Source organism: Lactuca serriola, chromosome 5 (genome assembly GCF_051521515.1).
Source record: "Lactuca serriola cultivar US96UC23 chromosome 5, Lser_US96UC23_V15, whole genome shotgun sequence".
Lineage (NCBI taxonomy): Eukaryota > Viridiplantae > Streptophyta > Magnoliopsida > Asterales > Asteraceae > Lactuca > Lactuca serriola.
The window spans coordinates 20,443,010-20,465,815 of NC_136412.1; the positions used below are offsets into that span (position 1 = coordinate 20,443,010).

A 22,806-nucleotide genomic window follows, 5' to 3' on the forward strand; every position below is an offset into this window, starting at 1 on the left:
AGTTTGCTTATCACTTTTTACTTTTTACAATTTTATGGTTATGGAGAAATATTACAAGAAACTATTTGTACTGATCGTTTAAATTTTTTATATAAATTTTGAAAATTCAATTTTCAACGTAGACATGTCGTGTTATTGTAGGTAGATGAGAATTTTTCCCATCAATTTTTTTCGCTCCGGTTTATAAAAACAACACCACGGCGACATGGTGTTTTTGTATACACATCTTGCTTTTGAAAAAGTAAATAATTTTAATTACTAATTTATCATTTAAATAAAGAGCTTGATTGAAAAATTCAAATGTTTTTTTTTTCATAACAACTCTCTACGACAACTAGTCGTCGTCCTAGGCTTATTGGAAAAATTCCCCATATAATGCTTAAAGAGAAAGCACATTTTAAATTAACTTAAATATTAGAATGAATAATAAGAAGCATTGAATCATTGAGTCATCCGCAATGCCATTGAGTCATTGAGTCATTTTCTACCCTCTAGCATCACAATAACACAAAAGAAACAACTGAGGGTGCACTTCAAATTTCCCTACCCCATATGATCTGTGAATACACTTTCACTATCTCTCAAATGGTGAAATCCACCCCTAACACCCTGTCTTCAACGTCATCATCTGCTATATATAGTTTAATATATATTTTGAATGGTAAATTCTTACGCTTCCTAACTTTTTTATGGTTTTTTTAAGTATGTTCAAAACTAGACATAATTGTTCATGTCAATAACAAATTGGAGTATGAGGCATAATATAGGCTAAAGTGTGTGGCTTGATACTATGGTAATACGTATATAACATTATGACCTAAATAATCTAGGTTCAAAGGTTATTTTGGTTACATGACATAAAGTATTTGATGATATACTTAAGGTTAAAATTGGTCTAACATGATTAATGTATTGGTTATGTATAGACACTCAAAACATGTTGTTTGATTCAAATGAAAAAAGGTAGTAACCTGTAACCTACACGTCATGATTACATGTGTATTTAGGGATCACTTATAAGAATTGAACAAAAAGTGCTTTCATTGAGAGTCGAACTCAAGACCTCCCGCTTACTAAACGGGTGCTCTAACCAACTGAGCTATGAAAGCTTTGTGTTATCTTTTTCTCATTATTTATATAAAATCATTGGTTATTCCATCTCTATGCATTTCTAAACGATGATGATGTTGTTTTTTTTACGAGGTATCAATAATTTCGCCCATTAAGTATAGACCTTGGGATCTAATTACTTTCAAATTTTTGAAACATTTTTGGGATCTAATTAAAGGTGATGTTATGTTTGTTAACGATTTTGAAGCTTCAGGTTTTTTGGAGGGAAATTTTAATTCTTCATTTATATCTTTAATTTCTAAGATAAATGATCATTTATTTAAAAGACTATTAACCAGGTGAATCTTGTGGGTTGTTTGTATAAGATTATCTCCAAGGGTCTTGCCAATAGACTTAAAAATATTTTGGACAAGATGATTAGTGCGGAGCAATCGGCTTACGTTGGTAGTAGGAGTATTCTTGATGAACCTCTTTTACTTAATAAAATTTGCTTGTGGTCCAATAGGTGGAAAAAAAAAAGTTTTAATCTTTAAAGTTGATTTCAATAAGGTTTTTGATTCATTGAGTTGGGAGTTTTTAGATTCGGTTATGGAGCAAATGAACTTTGGGTGAAAGTGGAGAAAATGAATTAGGGGTTGTCTTTCCTCTAGCAGGGCGTCGATTTTGGTTAATGGGGCACCTACTAAGGAGTTCGATATTAGTATAGGGGTAAGATAAGGAGATCTGTTAGCCCCCTTTCTTTTTATAATTGCAATGGAAGAGCTCCATGTTTCTATGGAAGTGGATTGTGAGCTTCATTACTTTTGTGGTCTCTCTTTTGATAGCAATGACGTACCCATCTCTCATCTTATGTATGATGACGATGTAGTTTTTGTGGGTGAATGGTCGGAAATTAACTTTGTAAATCTCAATAGGTTACTGAGATGTTTTTTTCTTGCTTCAGGGTTCAAAATGAATCTGAATAAAAGCAAAGTTTTGGAGTGGGTGTTGATGGTTTGGAGGTTCATAGGCTTGCTAGCATTCTTAATTATCAGCCCACTTCCTTTCCGTTTATTTATCTTGGGCTTCCGGTTGGGGCAAATATGAAGTTGGCTAAAATTGGGCTCTAATGGTGGATAAATTTAAAAAGCGGTTGTCTAAATGGAAGGCGAAAATCTTATCTTTCAGCGGTCGTCTTGCCCTAGTTAATTCGGTTCTTAATAGTTTGCCCTTGTATTATTTCTCTTTTTAGAGCTCCAAGAAAGATTATTAATTTGCTTGAAGGTATAAGGAGAAGATCTCTTTGGGGTGGATATGATGAGAAGAAAAAGATAAATTGGATTGCTTGGGAGGTGGTTGTCATGCCTAAAAAAGCGGGTGGCCTTGGTGTTGGTTGTCTCGAGTCCGCTAACTTATCTTTGTTTGTCAAATGGTGCTAGCGTTTGAAAAATGGAAGCAACTCTTTTTTGTTCTCTTGCATTAAAGTCATTCATAAATTAAAGCTTTTTGATGATAATCCTATTGCCAAGAAATATATAAAGGGTGTTTGGTTGAGCATTTCTCAAATTTAATTAGATGGATTTAGAAGAAAGAGGCATTTATATGTCGGACTTATTTAACATGGTGGTTGGAAAAGGTGATAAAACTTTTTTCTGGAAATATACATGGTGTAGTAATGTGCCCCTAAAAGACTTATTCCCAAATTTGTACGTGGTGGAGTTAAATAAAGATTGTTTACTCGTTGATAAAGTGGAAAATTCCACTGAGGAGGATGTGAGATGGTTGTGGAGTTGCTCAAGACAGTTAAGGAGAGGTATCGAATCAAATCAAACTTTGGATTTATTAAACTTGATTAATTATTTTAAGCCTACTGGAGGGCTGGACAAATGGTTGTGGATTGGTGATGGAGGAGCTAATTTCTCGATAAAGGCAATTAGACTTCTTATTAATAAGGGTAAGGAGGTATCTGAGAATTCTTTCAATTGGGTAAATTGGATTCCTCTTAAAATCAATTGTTGTATGTGGAGAATGATTAGGAATAGGATTCTGACATTTGTGAATTTGGTAAAGCGTGAGATTAATGTGGTCTCAAGTCTTTGTCCTTTATGTCGATCCAATGAAGAGAGCCTTGATCATCTTTTCTTTTCCTGTTGTGTGGCTTCGAAAGTGTGGTGTTGGCTGGTTGAGTGGTCTACTACTATTCAAAATGCGCTTTCCTTTTGTATTGACTTAATGGATATGTTAAAACCGAAAGGGGTTGATAGAAGAATGCACAATGTGAAATTGTCTCTTGTGTACTCAACTATATGGGTGATTTGGAAAGCTAGAAATGAAAATGTCTACAGAAACGAGAGAAGGGTTATTATGTTGTTGGTGGATGATATTAATTTGTGCACATTTAATTGGATTAAGAACATGGCCAAGTTGGGTAGGATTGACTAGCTCAACTGGAGTATGTGGTCCGTCTCATGTGTGGCTATCAAATTGTATTTTCTAATATTGTATGTATGTGTTTATTGTGGGTGGACTGTTCTTTGGAGTTTTTTGGTGTCATATCTTGCCAAAGCATGTGGAGGTTTGGTGTTTGTTTCATTCCTTTGGGTAGATTTCTGATAGGCTTGTTGCTATGGCTAGATATTCTTTTATGTGCTCCCTTTTCGTGTTCTAGTGAGAGAGGGTATTCTTTGATTTGGTGGGTGTGTGTCTTTATTTTCTTTGATTGTGTCGATCTTGCAGGTGATTTGTTGTTCTCTGCTTGGATGAGTTCTTTTGATGCTGCTTTTTTGGTGTTTTGTTGGGGTCTTATGATTTTGGACTTTGAGGTTGTTGGTGGATGTGTTCAGTTATTGGGTTGCGCTTTGTTTTGTTGTTGTGCTGTTATGGTGCTCTTTGTTTCGATCCTTGGCGTTTTTCCTCTGGCTGATGGTGGCTCTTCTTTTTTCTCTGTTTTTGATGCAACTGTTGTCTTCTAGTTTTTTTTTGTTTGGATTGATGGCTATTGTTTACGTTCATTGCTAGTCTTGGTGGTGCTTCAATAGTTTTCTGCTGTATTTGGGACTACTTTTCTTCCAAAAGTTTTTTTTTCTGCTCGTCTAGTTTTGTGTCTTTGTTTCCTGGTGATGTGTTACCAGTTAGTGCTGTTGTTTTGTGTGTGTTGTGGGTAGTGTTCTTTTGTTTGTTGGGGTTTTGGTTTTGTCTGTTGTTTTCTTTTCCTTTATACTGAGAAACATATAACTAGTGATGTAAAGATGAATTTCATCAAACTATAATCAAAAGCTTATGGGTTAGTACGTATAGATAAAATCATAAAAAATGACTCCATATTATTTACGAATGTTTAGGATTGTTTTATTTTAAACAAAATATGTTTTTAGTAGAAGTGTTAATTTGTAACAACTTATGTTTTTAGTAGAAATGTTAATTAGTTTATCCGGTGAAAAAATATAGTTTAAAATAAATGTTGGATTAATATATTCGGTACCAAAATATAATACACTGATACGTTATTTATAGTTTTTGAGAAAAATATGCTTATACGTGTAATAAGGTAATAACATATCAAAAACTTTTTTAAATAAACAACTCTAAACACTCTTACATGTGAATAAGGGTTTGACCAAACATGTTAAACCCCTAGGTTGAAGGTTTGACCAAACATGCTAAACCCTTAAAGGGTTGAAGGTTCAAATAAGGACATGAGCATAAAAATAGTTTAGGAGTTAAATTTAAATGATGTGTGTTAGCTGTTTAAAAAAAATGTTTTTATCAAAACTTTTTATTTAAGTTAGTAAATGCTTATGAAAACTTTCTATCCAAACATTTAAATATTTTTATTATTATTGTCAAACCACAATAAGTCAATAAACATTTTAAATAAACAACTCTAAACACTCTCATATGTGAATAAGGGTTTGAACTTGTGTGATTCATGTGTATGGTGTATTATTATTTTCATAATGTATGATAAGAAATTAATAGAATGTCATTTAAAATTTTTTAATATATAATTTAATGGAAGAAGGAACAATTTATTATGTATCCCTTTGAGCATTCACTGATTTTTCAAGAGTTTTGACTAATGATTTGATAAAGGGTTCTATACCATGAATATATGAATTCATAACAATGTTTTAAAAACCTGTTTGAACCGGGAACGGGGGAGGGAGCGGTTCAATTAGTACCGGTTTTACATTGATTTCTGAAACAGACTGAACCGGCCGGTTTTTAGAAAAAACTCAGTTGAACCGATCAAAATAAACCGGTTAACCCGAATAAAAACACATAAAAATGAACCATTTACATATTAAACTTTGATGATTTTTTTTTTCAAATCTATTTAGTTTTCTCTAAATAAAAACATATGATAAATTTTATAAAGTTTTTTTATGTGGTTGTATTAATCTAAAACTATATTTCGTTTCGGTATTATATTTTATTTTCTTTTTGGCGTATATGGATTGATGTAAAACACTAAAACTTATGGTTATATGTTATTTTAATGTATTTGGATTCATTTACAACTTATTTTTATGTGTATTTTTAATGTTTGAAATTGTAAATATCAAATTCATAATTTATATATGTATGTATGTGTAGGAAAATAGAAAAAAAAAAAACATGAAAAAATATAGAAATTGGTTCAGTCGGCGGTTGAACCGAGAACCGGTCACCATACCGGGTCAACTAAAAAATCAGTTTTTAAAACATTGATTCATAGTAGGTGGGGTTACGAGAGTGTGAGGCCTAGCCATTAAGATAATAATATATATATATATTTTTTTTATAATAGTTAAGAGGGTTAAGATCCGAGGAAAACTTTCTTGGAGCAAGTTAGAGATAACATAAGGGTCTCAACCTTCTTGACAATCATTTAATGGCCACCTTCTTTGGTTCGATTTAATCGGGTTTTTTACATCAAAAATATTAACCAAGATTGAATCGAGAGATGTTTGGTTTCATCGATTTTTGGTTTAATTGATTCGATTTATTTGTTTTAGTATTGGCTAAATGTGATTTTTTTTTATTTAGGTAAACTTGCATTATCTTGGGTATATAGGTTATATGTGTCAAATCTAATCTAATAAATGAAGGTTTCTTTTTGCCAAATGTCACACTCTCATTCAATTTACCAAATATAATTTTGTGATTATTTTGAATTAATTTCGTTTTCATATATCATTTTATGGGTTTTTCTATTTTATTAAATTTTGCATAATATTTTAATGTAATAATTACAATAAATGTGGTAATAAATGAATATAAATTTCATTAATGGACTTACATTTTTATTTCAAAATTCTTAAATTAATGTTTATTGGTTTATTTTGTTTATTTATTTAAATTTAAAAGAAAATTCAATTTTAATAATTCATTATTTTTCTTATTTTCTTATAAATCCAAAGTTCTTAAATATTTAGACTTTTATATTTATTTATTTTAATTAACCCATATAATATATGTGTCTTACACCTAATTCAAGAATAAATGGCACATCCAAAACCTACAAAGACCAACTAGAAGTTGAAAAAATGAAATGACATATTCTTTGAAGAAACTTCATATTCGTTTTCTTTTATGAATGTTGGCAAGATATTCTATTTGTTTAAGGAACCTACAACTTTTGTGTTTTAGTTGTATGTTTTTAAAATTATATTTCTTTTAGATGTTGATTTTTATGTATCGTGTGTTTAGTTGTTAGGGGAACTTTTGCTTACTATTATGCGTTTGTTAATGTAGTTTATTTGGCTTAATAAATGATTTAAAATGTTTGTTGAATTATGTATTTGGTTGTACATTTTTTATGTTATTGTTGAACATTTCAGATCATTTTGGATCAATCATTGCAAAGAATATGTATGCTATATTAAATTGTTACCCATTGAAATTGCCACTTTAGTGAAATTGAAATTAGAAATCCGGAGGATACATAAAAAACCAAAATAAATTTTATTATGGATTGATCTTTTTTGTTACCGCTGAAAGTTAGACTTGATCCATAAAGTCTTTCGATCGATGGTAGGAAGAAACCTAACACGATGATTATACCAAACGAATTGCACGTCCCGTAGTGTTCTTTGTTGATTTTGTTTTGACTTCATTTTCATTTATTTTTTCACTCAGTTGCTCATTGTACACGATATATTAGTTTTTTTATATACTTACAAAATAAGGTATATAAAAAATAGGACCCTTAAAATTTGGAGGTCATGAACCATTGCTCAAACCGTCTTACCATTGGCACGACCCTGAATGGATCAACCATCTAATAAAGCTAAACATTAAGTCACCCTTAATTTGAAAACATGACCGGTTGTTCTTAGATAAAAACTCAAAAGTTTAATAGAAAAAGAACAACATAATGATTTCATACTTGTTAGTGGACTTTATTGTTAGTCTCATTCTTGTTGTTTAGGCTCTTTAGTTATTCAGGCTCATTGGTGTATTATGTGGCCTCTTGTATTGTTTTACTATTTATACTGTTTAATGAATGTGGCATTTTGTATTGTCAATAATGTATTCTTACACGATAATCTTGAAGAAACTCTTTACATGAATTAACCTCCTGATTTTTAAAAATCCTGCCAAACCGAATCATGTGTGTCTCTTGCAACGCTCTCTTTATGGTCTCAAAAACCACCCCGGGCATGGTTTCACAGATTTGTTATGTTCATCGCTTGCATGGGTTTTGTTCACAGTCGCTCAGACTCTTCGTTGTTTATATATCGACATGATTCTCATATTGCTTATCTGCTTTTCTATGTAGATGATATTATTTTGACAGGTTTATCTCAAGCTCTTATCTAACAAATCATCACCACTTTAAGTGCTGAGTTTTCTATGTCTGACTTGGGGGATCTTCATTATTTTATGGGTATTTCTTCCGTTCGTGACTCCAAGGGTTTGTTTTTTTGTCTCAACAAAAGTATGCTTCATAAATTCTTAACAGAGCTGGCATGCTGCACTATAAACCCGCCACTACACCTGCAGACTTATCCACCAAACTCGATGGTACAAGACCTAGAGTGCAAGACCCAACTTCAAAGCGCAGTCTTGTTGGAGCTCTCCAGTATCTTACCTTTACTCGTCCGGATCTTACCTATGCAGTTCAACAGTTATGTTTATTTATACATGATCCTAGGGAACCTCATTTGGCCGCCCTTAAAAGAGTGTTGCACTACGTTCGAGGTACGTCTTATGGTCTTCAACTGTACTCCCACTCATCCACAAATCTTACTGCCTACTTTGATGTAGACTAGATTGGTTGCCCTTCTACCAGGCGTTCTACCTCTAGATACTGTGTGTTTCTCGGTAATAACTTATTATCGTGGTCCTCAAAACGTTAAGGGACCACCTCCTGATCGAGTGTTGAAGCTGATTATAAAGGTGTTGCTAATACTATTGTTAAAACATGTTGGTTACGCAATCTCCTTCGCGAGTTGTCTCATTCTCCTCAAAATGCTACTATTGTTTGTTGTGACAACATCAACGTTGTTTATCTTGCTTCCAATCCAGTTCAACATCAATGAACCAAGCATATTGATATTGATATACATTTTGTTCGAGACCAAGTTGCTTTGGGTCAAGTTCGGGTCTTGCATGTTCCATCTTCGGCTCAATATGCAAATACTTTTACTAAAAGCTTGTCTTATCCATTTTTTCTTGATTTTCGTAACAATTTGAACATTTGATGCCCTACCGTTCACACTGCGGGGGACTGTTAATGGACTTTATTGTTAGTCTTATTCTTGTTGTTTAGGCTCTTTAATTGTTTAGGCTCATTCGTGTATTATGTGGCATCTTGTATTGTTTTACTACTTATGTTGTTTAATGAATGAGAGAAGGGTTACGAGAAAATATTGTGATTACAATACTTAGAGCATCCACAATGGAGGTTTAATAAGAGTTGAATAGATGATGACTATGATTGAATAGAAGTTTAATATAATGTGAGTGATGACATAGAGGAGAGTTGAATGAGAGAGTTGCATGATCATTGAGTGGTTCAATGGATTTAATATTTTCTTTTTCAATTAAATCTCAAACCAAATATAGAAATCCATCAACATTTAAAGGTTTTAATGGAGTATGGATGTTAAAGAGTATAGTTGAATAAAAAATGAAACGTTGATGTGGCAGTGATGTGACAATCCATTGAACTTCCTAGAGCTCAATGGATTGTAGATGCTCTTACATTCTTAGACCGAAGTACCATCTTGTTTGGACCATATGCTTGTCCTCAATGATAAAATGTTCAAGGGTTAGATTTAGGGACTAAAAACAAAACAAACACAATGCAATAATGACCAAATATATAAAAGACTAATTTTTTTTTACCCAAACAAAAATGCATACCACAAAGATGATTTATATGGTTTAGTACTTTACTCAACAAATTACAAGTTTTCCAATTTAATGAATATGAGTTTACGGTACATTGCAAGAAGATTATGCACGACTATTTTAAAATAGATAGAACTTAGAGGGGTATATAGTGAGTAATATAAAGTACAAGGGAGTAACTTAAAACTAATCGGACTTTATATACAGCTAGGGTTTTGGCTCGCGCACCCTACCAGTTCCTTGCGTCTCTCTAATCTCTCCATAGCAGCAGCTGCAGGTATATCTCTCGATCTCAGGCTGATTGAATATATTATGAATTGATGCGATGACATTTGGTATTCCTGCTTAATTGTTCGTTAATCTGAACATATATTTTGTTTAATTTTGGATACTACTACCCTGTAAATCTATATGGTTGATAGGAAACATGTGTAGAGATGAAGAAACTCTAGATTGTTTTAATTTCGATTTTGACATTAATTTGAAAATCAAGGAAAAACTTTCATTCGATTAGTCGTTTTATATTCGTTTTGAGTAAACTACTGGTCATTTATGCATTCACTGAACACTTGGTAGGCGACGTTAAAACGTTAAAGACGTTGAACGTTTTAGGTTTTCTTTATGAGAATAGCTTGGCATAGCTCAGAAGGTAGGAATTGAGGCTGATGTATATGCTTCTGATCGGCATTCTTTTCCCCATTATCAAATATGTTTTCATTTTTTTATTTGATATTCTACTTCAGTTGATTTTCATGAATGTGTTTGATGTTCTACTTCAATTGCTTTTCATGAATGTGATATGGGATTGGTTGTGTTTATAATATCTCTGACTTAGCTTTTATTTTGAAACAGTTTGACAGAAGATTCAATCAAACAGAACAAAATGGCAGGGTATGATAAGATGTTACCAATTCTTCTTCTTTAGAACAAGATATAAATCTGTTTTTCCATATAATTGAATTGTATCAATGAAGATCTTACAGTTTTAAAACTTTTTTGCTCAAATTATATTACTTTTTGCAGTGAAGAGGCTGTTGTGGTACCAGTGGAGGCACCTGCAGCTCCAGCAGCAGCTCTTGGGGAGCCAATGGACATCATGACAGCTTTGCAGCTTGTTCTAAGAAAGTCACTTGCTCATGGAGGCCTTGTGAGGGGTCTTCATGAGGCTGCAAAAGTTATTGAGAAACATGCTGCTCTTCTTTGTGTATTGGCAGAGGATTGTAATCAGCCTGACTACCAAAAATTGGTCAAAGCACTTTGTGCTGACCATAATGTCAGTTTAGTAACTGTTCCAGCTGCAAAGACTCTTGGCGAATGGGCTGGCGTAAGTTATTTCTTTCTATGTGAAAGGACATTTTCGTCTTTTTATGCTACAGATGTTGTAAGATTTTTTTTATTTATTTATCTGCAGTTGTGCAAGATTGATTCGGAAGGAAAGGCAAGAAAGGTTGTGGGTTGTTCATGCCTTGTTGTGAGGGTATGTTTACACATTTATTTGGAAGATATGTTGTAAATAGATGGGATTTCTTTTTATTGATTTTGTGAATTTATTTTTTTGAATGTTTTTTTTTGTTTTACAGGATTATGGTGAGGAGTCTGAAGGACTCCACATTGTTCAGGAGTATGTGAAATCCCACTAAGTATTTGAGAATGGATCGAAACTAGTTGGTGGGAATCCAAAACTTTGTTTTATTTTTCGACTTTTGTCTGTTTGGAACTTTGTTTTAGAAAATTTTGAATGGTTTTATAAACATTAGATTCCAATCATCGAGAGTTTCAAGTTTTAGTTTTTGCTTTATTTATGTGACGCTGCTTGTTGAACCAAATCATGGATTAAGAAATGGCTTCTTTTTTAACCAAAAAAATTGAAAAATTGAAATTTTGTTTAATTAACTAATGTGTAAGCTAATGCAATGTTGAAAACAAATCGATCAAATTTATCATTTTTTAGATATAGAAATAAAAATAAATATACTATAAACGGCTTGTCATTTTAATGTTTCATTTAATATGGAATGCATGGCAAGCATTGTCTCTCTTTGCAGGCATTTTTGAAATGGCAATGTAGGGCTGCATTTTTGTGTGGCTCAAATTTGAACGGCAATATGCTATGCTATCCTATCCTACCCAACGGTGATATTAGACACTTAAATAAACATTTAATTCATTTTTTTCAACTATAAATATTTAAACTATCATATTTTTATACCAACCTCACTCAAACTCTTTCAAATTTCTCTTATTTCTCCCACTTTGTACAAACCAAACTCACAAAAAAAAATGTTGGATCCATCTTGAAGAAATGGTTGGTTGATTAGCATGGGGTCGACTATTTTGATATCGATGGAACATGTCATCGAATTGAAAGTTTAGATTGTCTTAATTGGGAGTTACGACAACTCATGGTTTTCAATGTTAAAGTACTTTTTTTAATTTTAATTTTAATGCTATGATTATTATTATTTAAATGTTTTTTTTTAATTGTTAGGCACCACACCATGTCACCATTATATATGGATTGTTAGACATTGATTGGTGGCATCCTACATATATGACCCCAATTGTTGGAGACAGTGTTAGGCACCACACCTTTAGCCTAATAGCTAGTAATTTTTATGCATAATAACAACACTTTTGGCTGTGTAAACCTTATATGTTACTTATTGTTGTATTTGTTATATTTATGAATGTATGTAAATATGTTTATGTCATACGTTACAATTAATGGATAAAGAGTACATATTTAATAAAAAGAACAAAATACTTGATTATTTCGGACAACTTGCCTATTTCAAACAGGGAAAAACTATGGCAGTTGCCAGTTTGCACCCTTCATACATAAACACACAAATCGAGATACGTGTGACAATTTAATTTTTGGTATATGTTGTGATGAATCCGTTTATGTTTGGTTAACTGGGGATTTTTTTTTTTTTTTTTCATAAAAATAACTAAATAGCTACATTGCCAAAATAATAATTGAAGATTTAGCAAAAAAATATGCACTAGAAATATATTTATGAAGAGTTTCAACACGTTTCCATATTATCTAGATATATTTTGATTTTACCCAGATTGTTAATAAGGAGATTCAACATTTTAACTAGTGTTGTGGATATAATCAGCTTACAAAGTATGCCCTGAAACAAGCTACAAAATTCATGAAAAAAAAAAGAGAGAGGGGAAAACTACATGGTCGCTTTGCTTTCAGTTGTTGGGAGGTATATGCCTTCTGCAGCCAACCAAACATTATCAGCTCGTTTCTCCCTTACACCACAAACCTACATAAAAGCAATGTTATTTATTTTTTCATTTTTTCCATAGATAAATGACGTTTAAAAAACAAATTTAATTTGATAAGAGCAATATGATTGATTAATGATTACCTCTTGCTGACCACCAGCAATGCGACTGTATTTCTTATTATGGCTGTGTAGAAATCCGTTTGTGTCTACATGGAGAAGCCTTATTCTTTGATCCTGTCTCCATGTTTTCCCACTTCCCTCAATTTCAACTCTTCACAAAATAAACAAAACATTTTAACTTCACAACATGAATTTATAATAACCAACAAAACTAGACCTCACCTCCAATAATCCCCTGTATCTGAATTACCATCATCTCCAAAACAACTCACCTACACATAACCTCAATTACTTATGTTACAGTTTTTTAACATGATATTAAGAAGAAAAAAAAATCTAATCCAATCCACTAACCTCTAGATTGCCAGATATTGGTGAAGCATGTAAGTGACTATGAAGCCACTTCCTAGTTTTCAAGTGTTGCAACCGAATGATGGTTCCAGTTTTTATACTGTCCCCCAATTTCACAGATGTATCTGGTTCAGGTCTAACAATCTAAACAATATTTATATAAACCAAAGAATCAGAATAAGGCTTTGAAATGAAATCAAACATATAAAATAGATATTAAAAAAAAAAAAAAATGAGCATACCCAATAGCTATTGGCATCATCTACATTTGGAAAACCAGTTACAGATTGCTGCCCACTGCCAGATCCATATGGCACATCATGTGAGTGTAGTCTGAACTTTGTCTTTTCATGCATCAACTTGATCACTGACCCGTAAGTAATCTATCATATATAATCACTTCCAAAAAATGAGCCTGATTGCAAATATATTACTTACAATTGAAAAGATATAGAAAGCATGTTTTCAATCATTGTAACTTACTGGAGGGCTAATGATTCATTTTAAACTGCTATGCAATATCCAGTTATTCCATCTTAGATACTGTCATGTCATCTTCTAAAGTTCTTAATGTACCTGAATCAGTTTTTGAACCTAAAGTTGGTCCATTTGACTGACCCTAAAAGGTCATATTGTTAATTATTTTTCTTCTTTCCTATGAACAGAGTACATTCACCTACAGATTGACTGATATCCACGCAAACAAGTGTTACTAAATTGCCTAACAGCAATAATATCTGGATTAACAATTAAATTTGATACAGGAATGAGAAAAAGTCACTTAAACTCTGAGGCCAAACCTGTTGCTTCCTCAATTTGAGATTGATATTAGATTATGTTACAATTTTTTGGTTTATCCCAACATTCTTTCAATTTAGTTGATAAAGGCCAGATGTAGTTAGCATCTTCCTCAAAATTTCAGGATCCATGTCAAATTTCAAACAAGTGTGATTATAGGAGCCAAGTAAAGCAGGAAACGTATACAACCTCATGTTATCAATTTGTAATTAGATCATAAATAAGCTAATTACCTCGACGCCTTCAGAAGTAGCAGCATAGACAGAAGATGAGGCATAATCTGAGTCTAGAGTTAGGACGAGAAAGAGAGCAAGACCGAAGAAAGAAAATGCCATTACGAGTAGAAGTAGGATGAACCAAGTTCGTTGCCAAATCGGTAAGTCAAGATCGGATTCAGAAGAAAACGACCGGCCTAGCGTTTCTTTGTAGATGATCTGCGTAGGTTCCGATGAACTAGACGATGCGGTTCTTCTTCGCGAAAGATTGCTCCTGCTCTGTTGCTGTTGCCCTGACGGTGAAGGGGAAGCCACGACTGTCGGTTTTTCTCAGGTCGGGGCTTGCGGCCGGGGATCCAAAATGCCGATGGAGAATACAACGGTCCTTAGAGAGAACGTGTTGTATGCTCTTGCTTGCTTTGTGATGTCTTGAGAGAACATATAGAAGTCTTGTGGTTTTTGACTATGGATGCTTCAATGGCGGTACCACGTAGGTTACAGTCGTTCAACCAATGGCACCGTTCCATGTCAGATTTAAAGCCACTTGGGACTGGGTGTTCGGATCATTTGGAGGGCAGTTTCGTCTTTTAAATGCATAAATTACATCCGAACCTCTATTTTAGAGTAAATTATACTGATGGTCCATTTGATTCATGGCATTCTGCAAGTTTGGTCCTTTAACATTTTTTTTAAACACGAACAGTCTTCCGAATATGTTTTTGTTGCGTAGAAACTATTTTTCCCTTACTAATTTCTTTATTGTTTTTTTATTTATTATTTGTTAAAATTAAAATGGTCTCACATTATTCCTCTCTCTTCGTTTCTTACTCACCCTTATTCTTCCGTTTCTTTCTTTCAACTCCAACGATTTCGATAACCACCACCGAATATTCAGGGCTTGCCATCGGAGAAACTATGTATCTATATGTTTTGGTAAAAATTAAACAAATTTTTTTCATGTGATGGATCTAGCCTTCAAAGAAGGCTTAACCAAATGTGCAAAAGAAAAAATATCTTAGCATCTTCTTAGCAGGCTTAAAAAAACCTACAAAAGAATCTAGATTAGCATATCAAGAGACTAACATGGAACCAAAATTATAAAGGCATAACAACAAAGTAGCGTTTAGATATTCATATTTACTGATCGATTATATACTTTCAACATCTTTTATAAAACCAACCAACGGGAAACTTTAAACCAAACAACTTTGGAAAATTTACAATTAACTAGAATATGGTCCGACTCTCAACATCTACACCCATTTTCTATAGGTTATCTTTGGTAGCTAATTTATTGCTAGAAGCTCTCCACCTAAATATCTCTTATATATACTTTTAAAATTACAGATTTTCATATTTTTTGTGGATTGATTAATAATGAACAAAAAACCCAAATATAAGTTATATGATGGAGTAAAGAAACGGGATATAATCCTCGATGGAGATGGGGAACGTTTATCGATTAAGAAGATGATAGGAGATGGACGTCGGCTTTGAAGTCGGTAGTAGATGATTTTAACAAATAGGGTGGGGTGAGTGGCGAAGATAAGCGATGGCAGTCCATCAGAATCATCGGTGGCGGTGGTATGGCGAGGTGATTAGAGTATGGAGGTGGTCCTTTACGATACATAAAAAGAGATGATGAATGACACATTCATATATCACGTTTCAAAGCGGAGATTAGGTGTGATGGATCCAAAATAAACAATAAAAACATAATAAGGGCAAATCAGTCTTTTTTATGTCTATCAGAGACTAAGCGTATAAAAATTATCAGGTTTTTTCCCATAAAACCCTCCATTTTGATTTTTTTTCTTCGTTTAGACTTTTTTTTTTCAAGAAAAGACTCAACTTTTACCTTTTACTTGTTATCTCAGCATTTGAGTCGGTTACCGACATGTAAATTGAAGTTTTATTTTTCATAAAATGCCCTATATTTTGCATTTTTCCCTGGTTTAGACCTAAAGTTTTTTTTTCAAAATAAACCCTACTTTTAATATATTCATTGTTAATTCATTAATGAAGTCCGTTACCAACATGTAACCCTAGATCCCCTAACTCACGTGTGCCAAATTATTAATCAACTAAAATAATAATCGATTCTAAAACCCTAGGTCATGTTTATGCTTCTTCTTCAAGCTAGGAACATAAACTTAGTAAGAAATGCTAAAATAAAATTATGTTATTATGAGGATGAAGCTTCTCTCATGTCCGAAGGTTGTTTTTACAAAATTGATTCTGGTTTCAAATGTCGTCCCAATGCTACTTTCACAAGCTGTGATGGTATGTTTATTTTAACTAAGATAGCTTTCAAGTAAATTGTTATTTTTACCTTTAAACACATTTGTCTCAAGTATTTATCAATATTTTACATGGAGTACTAAATTTATTTAGCGTTCTATGTATGGAGCATCTCATACATTAGCTATTATTTATTTATTTATTTATTTTGTAGCCTCCAACATTAGCTATTTTTTCACCTTTGTAACTTCCAACATTAATAAAATAAAAATGAATAGTTTAAAGTCGAGTTTATTCTTGAAAAAAGGTTTAAAACAGAAAAAAAATGTAAAATGTAGGAGGTTTTTTATTAAAAAAACTTAATTTAACTGTTGGTAACCGGCTTGAGTCTGAAATAACAAATAATAGATAAAAACTAAGTATTTTCTTAAAAGGAAAAAAATAGATCTAAAACAAAAAAGTCAGAGTATGTAGGGTGGTCTGGGGTTAAAAAAATTAGAGTAAATTACTGAAATCGTCCCTGTGGTTTGGTTAAAATTACACGTTTGGTACCTAACTTTTTTTTTGCACTCGGATCGTCCCTGTGGTTTGATTTTGTTGTGTTTTTCGTCTCTGTGGTTTGATTTTGTTGCATTTTTCGTCCCTTACATACATAAAGTTAGGGACCAAACAGGCAACTTTTACCAAACCATAGGGACGAAGAACGCAACAAAATTAAACCACAGGAACGATCTGAGTGCAAAAAAAAAAGTTATGGACCAAACGTGCAATTTTGACCAAACCACAAGGACGATTTCAGTAATTTACTCAAAAAGTTAAGGACTAAAGGAATAGTTACCCAAACCACATGAACCATTCACATAATTTTCTTTGTTTTATAGGAATAATATAAATCAAACTAAATAAATAAGATTTTCCCAGGATTAATATAAAAATTAGTCCATATAACTATTAATTTCCTAAGTCCTTGCTACAAAATAGTCTTTTGGCTTTGGCTTTGCAAAATGGCTTTTTACATTATGTATGGGCATATCACCGCTGGTGCGGTTATAAGATAACTTATTTTCAACTTTTTTTTTTTTTTTATGTTTTTGTGTTTGAAAAAAAAAAATATTTATAAGATACCTTTTTTTAAAAGATACCAACTATAGCGTTTTTTAACGAGCTTTTTAAGTTTTTTTAGTTCTCTAAAATATACAATTAAAAAAACTCAAACTTCTACATGTCATTTTATATATTTCATTTAACTTAATTACTGGTTAATTGGTTTTATATTTTTTAGCACTAATCTGCCAATAGTCTTTATTATATAAGACATTTATTTATATTATCTTCTTAACTTTTAAAACATATATTTTGGTAAATCTCTCACAATCTAAGATTTCATTTTACCAATATAAAGTTCTTTTTATAGTACAAATAGTCTATGAAAAATCCTAGGACAAAAAACACTTTTTTTACCAGAAACCTAAAATTTTCACGGATGAACAGTAATTTCATAGTTCAAGCAAAATTACTATTAACTTGTGTGTGTGTGTGTGTTTCATTTTCGTACTTCTAAATTACAAATTCGTTGGTCATAGTTGCGAATAGATTATTGTAGTAACATATTCTAAAAGTTAATTAAAAAACATGTCTCTCAACTTGTTTCATGTTGATATAATCGATTTGCAAGAAGCCAACACTGAGAAAAATAAGAGACAAGCAAAAGGGTGTAAAGAATAACATCTCACAATCATCATCATCATCATCATCATATTCTCATATGTATATGTCATTTACTCTACAATCTACAAACAGCATGGCATTAATACAACAATTTCTACACATACATTCTTGCAAAGGCAATTACTTACTTGTTCCCACATCAACAATTTGTAGCAATGCCAATAACTAACTAGCCACAAGTCACTCACCCGATAAAGTCAAGTCATCCATAACCCTGGTTATGGTTAACCCCCCCAACCCCAACCCCAACCCATCATTTGTGGTCCCCGGGCCCACGACATCTACTAGTGCACATTCATGGAACCTGAAGCAACTAACGAGATGGTCGTTTGTAAGGCCAGCCACTTGTAGAAAGGAGTAAACGACTGTGGGGCCCACGCCACGTAAGCCCCGTTTGACCAGGTCTTTGCTTATTGAGTCTGCTTTTGATGTCTTGATTGGGACTTGACGTGGGTATCGGAATTTGTTCACGATGGGTTTATGGTTCACAAACCCCCATATGTACTTGTCAAACGACCCCAACTCATCCGCTATCTGTGCACACCATTTTTCACCAAAAAAAAAAAAAAAAAAAAACACTCATTTTTCACGATAATAGTAGAATGGAAGTTATGCAAATTTGGTGAAATTAATTTGTAGATTACGAATAAAAAACAACAAGAGATACCTTGCAAATTTGGCGTGCATTTTCAATAATTCCTCGTAATTTTACTTCTGAGAGAAGAGAAGCAGCAGGGCTCCCAGGAGCTGCTATTTTCTTATCATTCAACTTTGAGACAGCAGTTGGGTCAAATCCATGAAACACATCTCTGTATATATACATATATACCCATGTTTCATTTCAAATTAGACAAGAAGGTATTATCGATTATGGAGCTCAACTCATATGTTGGGAGTTTTCTCTTGCCAAAAAAATACATACATATGAAATAATGTGCATACTGCATACCTAAATAAATGCCTTTTGCTGAGAATAGTGGGCCACGTGAGTTCAGCCAATGCAGTCGATAAACTGAGTAATTCAAACAGTTTCCTGAAAGATGTCATACAATATGAGCGCTTAGAGGAATGTTCCAGAATTTCATTGAAATTTTGATAAGAAACTGAAAACTGAATCTTGAGGTGCATACTTGTCGTCGTGTACTGGGACTCCCCATTCTTCATCATGAAAAGCAGTATAACAAGGATCTTCAAAAAAGGAAACATACAAATTAGGAGTTGTTATAAAGTAAAATTGTAAATATATATATATATTTTAGGAGAGGGGAATTACAATTCTTGATTTGTTGGATCAACTGAAATAACGAATGATGCTATATTTCTGTTTTATTGTCATACAGATGAATATTTTCATGAGCAGCTGTGTTTTAGGAAAATTTGAGGGATAGATAGAGCAACAGCAACAGAAACAGACACCATTAATATACAAATTACACAAAAAAGATGCTTCCCTCGTATATTGTAATTTATTTCTTTAAAGATACAATTTTTAAAAGGCTAAAACAAAATGACTTCAACAGCTCTTTTCAGCATTCTCTTTATAGTTGATTGTAGGCATTTACTGTTTATGATCTTTAGGTAGCATGCATTTTAACATACACCATTAACAAGAAAACAATATAAGTAACATGATGTTTCCCAGAAGCTAGTCTTAACTTTCTTACACATGTCGACTATATTATCCTAGTCACAATGCCACATGGTCATTGCTATATAGCAAAGAAGGTGAAAGATCAAATTTTATCCAAAGAAGGTAACAAAGGTATTACTAAGGACTCCAACATCAGTAAATGAAGCTGCTGGATGTTGTGGTAGTTATAGTTACTTAAAGTTGATCTCCATTGACTTCACTCAAGCCTTTAGTAGTTTAGTTCTACAACCTCCCAATAATAAGAGAGTAATCTACACCCTAAATCTTAAATGAGTTAACACATGTATGCTAATATAAAAGTTTTACTATCACTATATCAGAGAGCATAGATTAATCTCTAGCTACATTTTGCCTGAATCCTGATTTTACTCCGTGTGTACTATTCGACTTATGAGAGAAGTAGGAGGCATCATCCAATAATACAGCAATGAACCAGACACCCTAGCCCTCAATTGTAATCCACTTCAGGAAATTCAGGAGGTTCAGTCAGTGGGGTCTATGACTTAAAGGTAGAAGGCTAGATATGTAATAGCACAAGGAAGACCAACACTCTTAGCTGATAACCCTAAAAATCTAAGACTTTTTAAGAGTCATAAAATATACAATTATCTATTTTAAGTAATAAACTATGTTTGAGAATAAACAACTGAAACATAAGCAACAATCAGAAATCTAAGGAACCTTCACATGATTATGAACACCAATTTAATCCATTGTAACATTTCAAAACAAATACTTCAACTACAGTTTTAAGCTAATTAAAATGTCATAAGCAATTTGATAACATATTCTTATAGGGAGTTCCTTGTACCCTAGTGTTTCATTCAGTAATTCGTAACAATCTTCACATTCCAATGAAAAATAGCAATACATACAAAGCTAGTTAGAGAGCTCAGGTATTAAGAGTGAGAGCCATACCCGTATTAGCAGTAACCCAAGCACATCTCTTCCGTCCCAATGAAGCATCAGCTGAAGATTCCAAAGAACTATCGGTCTCCACAACAACATTTTCAAGTTTCTCACCTCTTGCAGCACTCTCAACTTTTCCAGTTTTTGAAACTGCTTTCAAAGCATTATCAAGCTTTCCTGTTTTCGGAACAACAGATTGCTTCCCCCGAATCGATGTAGGTGTCACACACCGTCTTCTAACCTTCCCAGTAGACGCTCGACTGTGTGAAGAATCGGAAGAGGCGTCCGATGAGCATGACGCATTCATCGATAAGTTCGACTTCAACAACTTAGAATCCTTATGCTTCAAAATTAACGGAGGCGGAGGTGTTATTGATTTAGAATGCAGAGGAGAATTGACAATAACAGTGACTGTCGACGGCGATTTCTTAATTTCCTCCGGTTTTCCGACTTTACTCTTAGGTTTCGCAGCCGGTTTACGCAATTCCACTACCGATCTCGTCTTGTTTCCCGCGGGCCCCAAAACCGGTCGTGGTTCTGAATCAGCACCATCCATCGTCAATTGCACAACTCTCGGCGGCTCCGACATTCAAAATTCAAAATGCAAGAGTTTATTTAAGCAAAAAACCTGCTAGGGCACGAAAATTGACGATTCGAGAGATTTCACATAGATTTAAAAGTTCATGTGCACATATAACGAAAATGCATCAATCGAAACCCTAGCATGAGCACAGATCAACCAGCGACTTCACGGCGCCGACGACGGCTAGGCGGAGCTCGGTAGTTAGGGGAGGAAAGGAGCAAGGACGGCTGAGATGTTTCTAGAAGGACCGGAGTTATGACCTGCTCTAAAGTCCAAATTGGACTTGTTTAAATTTAAATTTGAAATCAAACAAAAATAAAAACTGCGTCGTGTCATCTGTTGAAACGACCAGACTGGAAACGTTTGTTATATGGTCCACGCCTTCTGTGCGTATTTTGCCATCAAAATGACAAGAATGCCCTTTCAAGTTGACTCGAGTGTTTAAAAGATGTTTTGACAAGTGTTTTGAAAATCACGATTTAATGAGATGTAAAATACAATGTATAAGACAATTTATGAATTTGTTCATGCAGTGTAAAATTATAATGGTTAGATAACTATTTGTTTTATTATTTTGAGAAATAACAGATAAAACTTATATGTTATTAAAATTATTCATATTCAATATAATGTATTACAGTTTATTTGTTTATCGTACTATGCGACAGTGTTGGAAGAGACATTTTCTAGGATTGTACTACTCGATGACTATGGATTGATTCGATTGAAGAATCTTGCATCTCCATTGTAGTTTTTTGGTGACGTGTCACATTCTTGAAGATATATATTAAATTTGATTGTTTGTGATTAATGCTCAATAAAATATATCCATATTTTATCAAATATTAGAAGTATATATGATATTAAACAGAATAAACGATAGATTTCGTCCTTGAACTAATATATTAATCTACAGGTGTAGGCTATAAGATTATTTTATGTAGTTTTGGTTCAGAACAATCAATGGATCCCAATTTAATACACATGACTCTTATATTGTGCTCTTGGAAAGAAATGGCATCATTTGTAGAAATGAAAGTAGGTAGCTAAAAATAAGCTCATGTTCTCGTTTTTCTCTTATCATTAAATTTTTCTCAATAAATTTCTAGTTTTAAATATCTGAATATATGAAGAAGAATAAAATAAAAATTTAAAGATATTATAATGGATATTAAACTATCATTGACCTAAACAAATATTTTACACAACTAAATTTTACCTATAATACCAAAAGGAGTGGAGTGCGGTTTCAGCCTATGTGGCATGTGAAACCACAGTGAACTCCGCCCCCTATGTGGGTTGGGTGTGCGGCCAAAATGGGCAAAAAGAAAAAATGTAGCACCACTCTCTTCAACCTAAAATCGCTAGCTTTATCTTACTCTTGCTCTCAAATTTGAAAACATGAAAAATAAAATCTAAGACATGGTATACTTTTTCTCATATGAACCTGATTAAATTGATACTATAGTGAACAATTTTTTTCAGTTAAAAATTTTATAAACCTATAAACAATAGTATAACTTCGTGCTTATTGCAAAAGGAACATAGATTTAACAAACTTATTACCATCTTATG

The 22,806-nt window shown here is 33.0% G+C and overlaps 4 protein-coding genes and 1 non-coding gene across 5 annotated transcripts; 2 read left to right on the plus strand and 3 right to left on the minus strand.

The window, feature by feature from the left end:
- Nucleotides 1-1,035: 1,035 nt before the first annotated feature.
- Nucleotides 1,036-1,109, minus strand: TRNAT-AGU (transfer RNA threonine (anticodon AGU)). Its single transcript has one exon. It is a non-coding gene; the product is annotated as a tRNA-Thr (tRNA).
- Nucleotides 1,110-2,625: 1,516 nt separating this feature from the next.
- Nucleotides 2,626-4,022, plus strand: LOC145049363 (uncharacterized). Its single transcript, XM_078997783.1, has 2 exons — nt 2,626-3,478; nt 3,787-4,022. Exons 1-2 carry the CDS (start codon nt 2,626-2,628, stop codon nt 4,020-4,022), a joined length of 1,089 nt encoding a protein of 362 aa, XP_078853909.1.
- Nucleotides 4,023-9,569: 5,547 nt separating this feature from the next.
- LOC145052137 (small ribosomal subunit protein eS12-like) lies at nt 9,570-11,157 on the plus strand. The gene is made up of 5 exons (XM_078999945.1): nt 9,570-9,667; nt 10,243-10,281; nt 10,414-10,714; nt 10,802-10,867; nt 10,971-11,157. Exons 2-5 carry the CDS (start codon nt 10,274-10,276, stop codon nt 11,028-11,030), a joined length of 435 nt encoding a protein of 144 aa, XP_078856071.1. The 5' UTR covers nt 9,570-9,667; nt 10,243-10,273; the 3' UTR covers nt 11,031-11,157.
- A 1,219-nt stretch (nt 11,158-12,376) lies between these two features.
- Nucleotides 12,377-14,523, minus strand: LOC145052138 (stromal cell-derived factor 2-like protein). The gene is made up of 6 exons (XM_078999947.1): nt 14,138-14,523; nt 13,349-13,489; nt 13,110-13,250; nt 12,978-13,027; nt 12,777-12,906; nt 12,377-12,671 (listed from the first exon to the last, which is right to left on the minus strand). The coding sequence occupies exons 1-6, from the start codon at nt 14,237-14,239 to the stop codon at nt 12,579-12,581; spliced, it is 657 nt and encodes a 218-aa protein (XP_078856073.1). The 5' UTR covers nt 14,240-14,523; the 3' UTR covers nt 12,377-12,578.
- A 3,552-nt stretch (nt 14,524-18,075) lies between these two features.
- LOC145052139 (uncharacterized) lies at nt 18,076-21,554 on the minus strand. The gene is made up of 5 exons (XM_078999948.1): nt 20,658-21,554; nt 19,219-19,276; nt 19,038-19,121; nt 18,756-18,897; nt 18,076-18,622 (listed from the first exon to the last, which is right to left on the minus strand). The coding sequence occupies exons 1-5, from the start codon at nt 21,235-21,237 to the stop codon at nt 18,269-18,271; spliced, it is 1,218 nt and encodes a 405-aa protein (XP_078856074.1). The 5' UTR covers nt 21,238-21,554; the 3' UTR covers nt 18,076-18,268.
- Between the last annotated feature and the right edge of the window lie 1,252 nt (nt 21,555-22,806).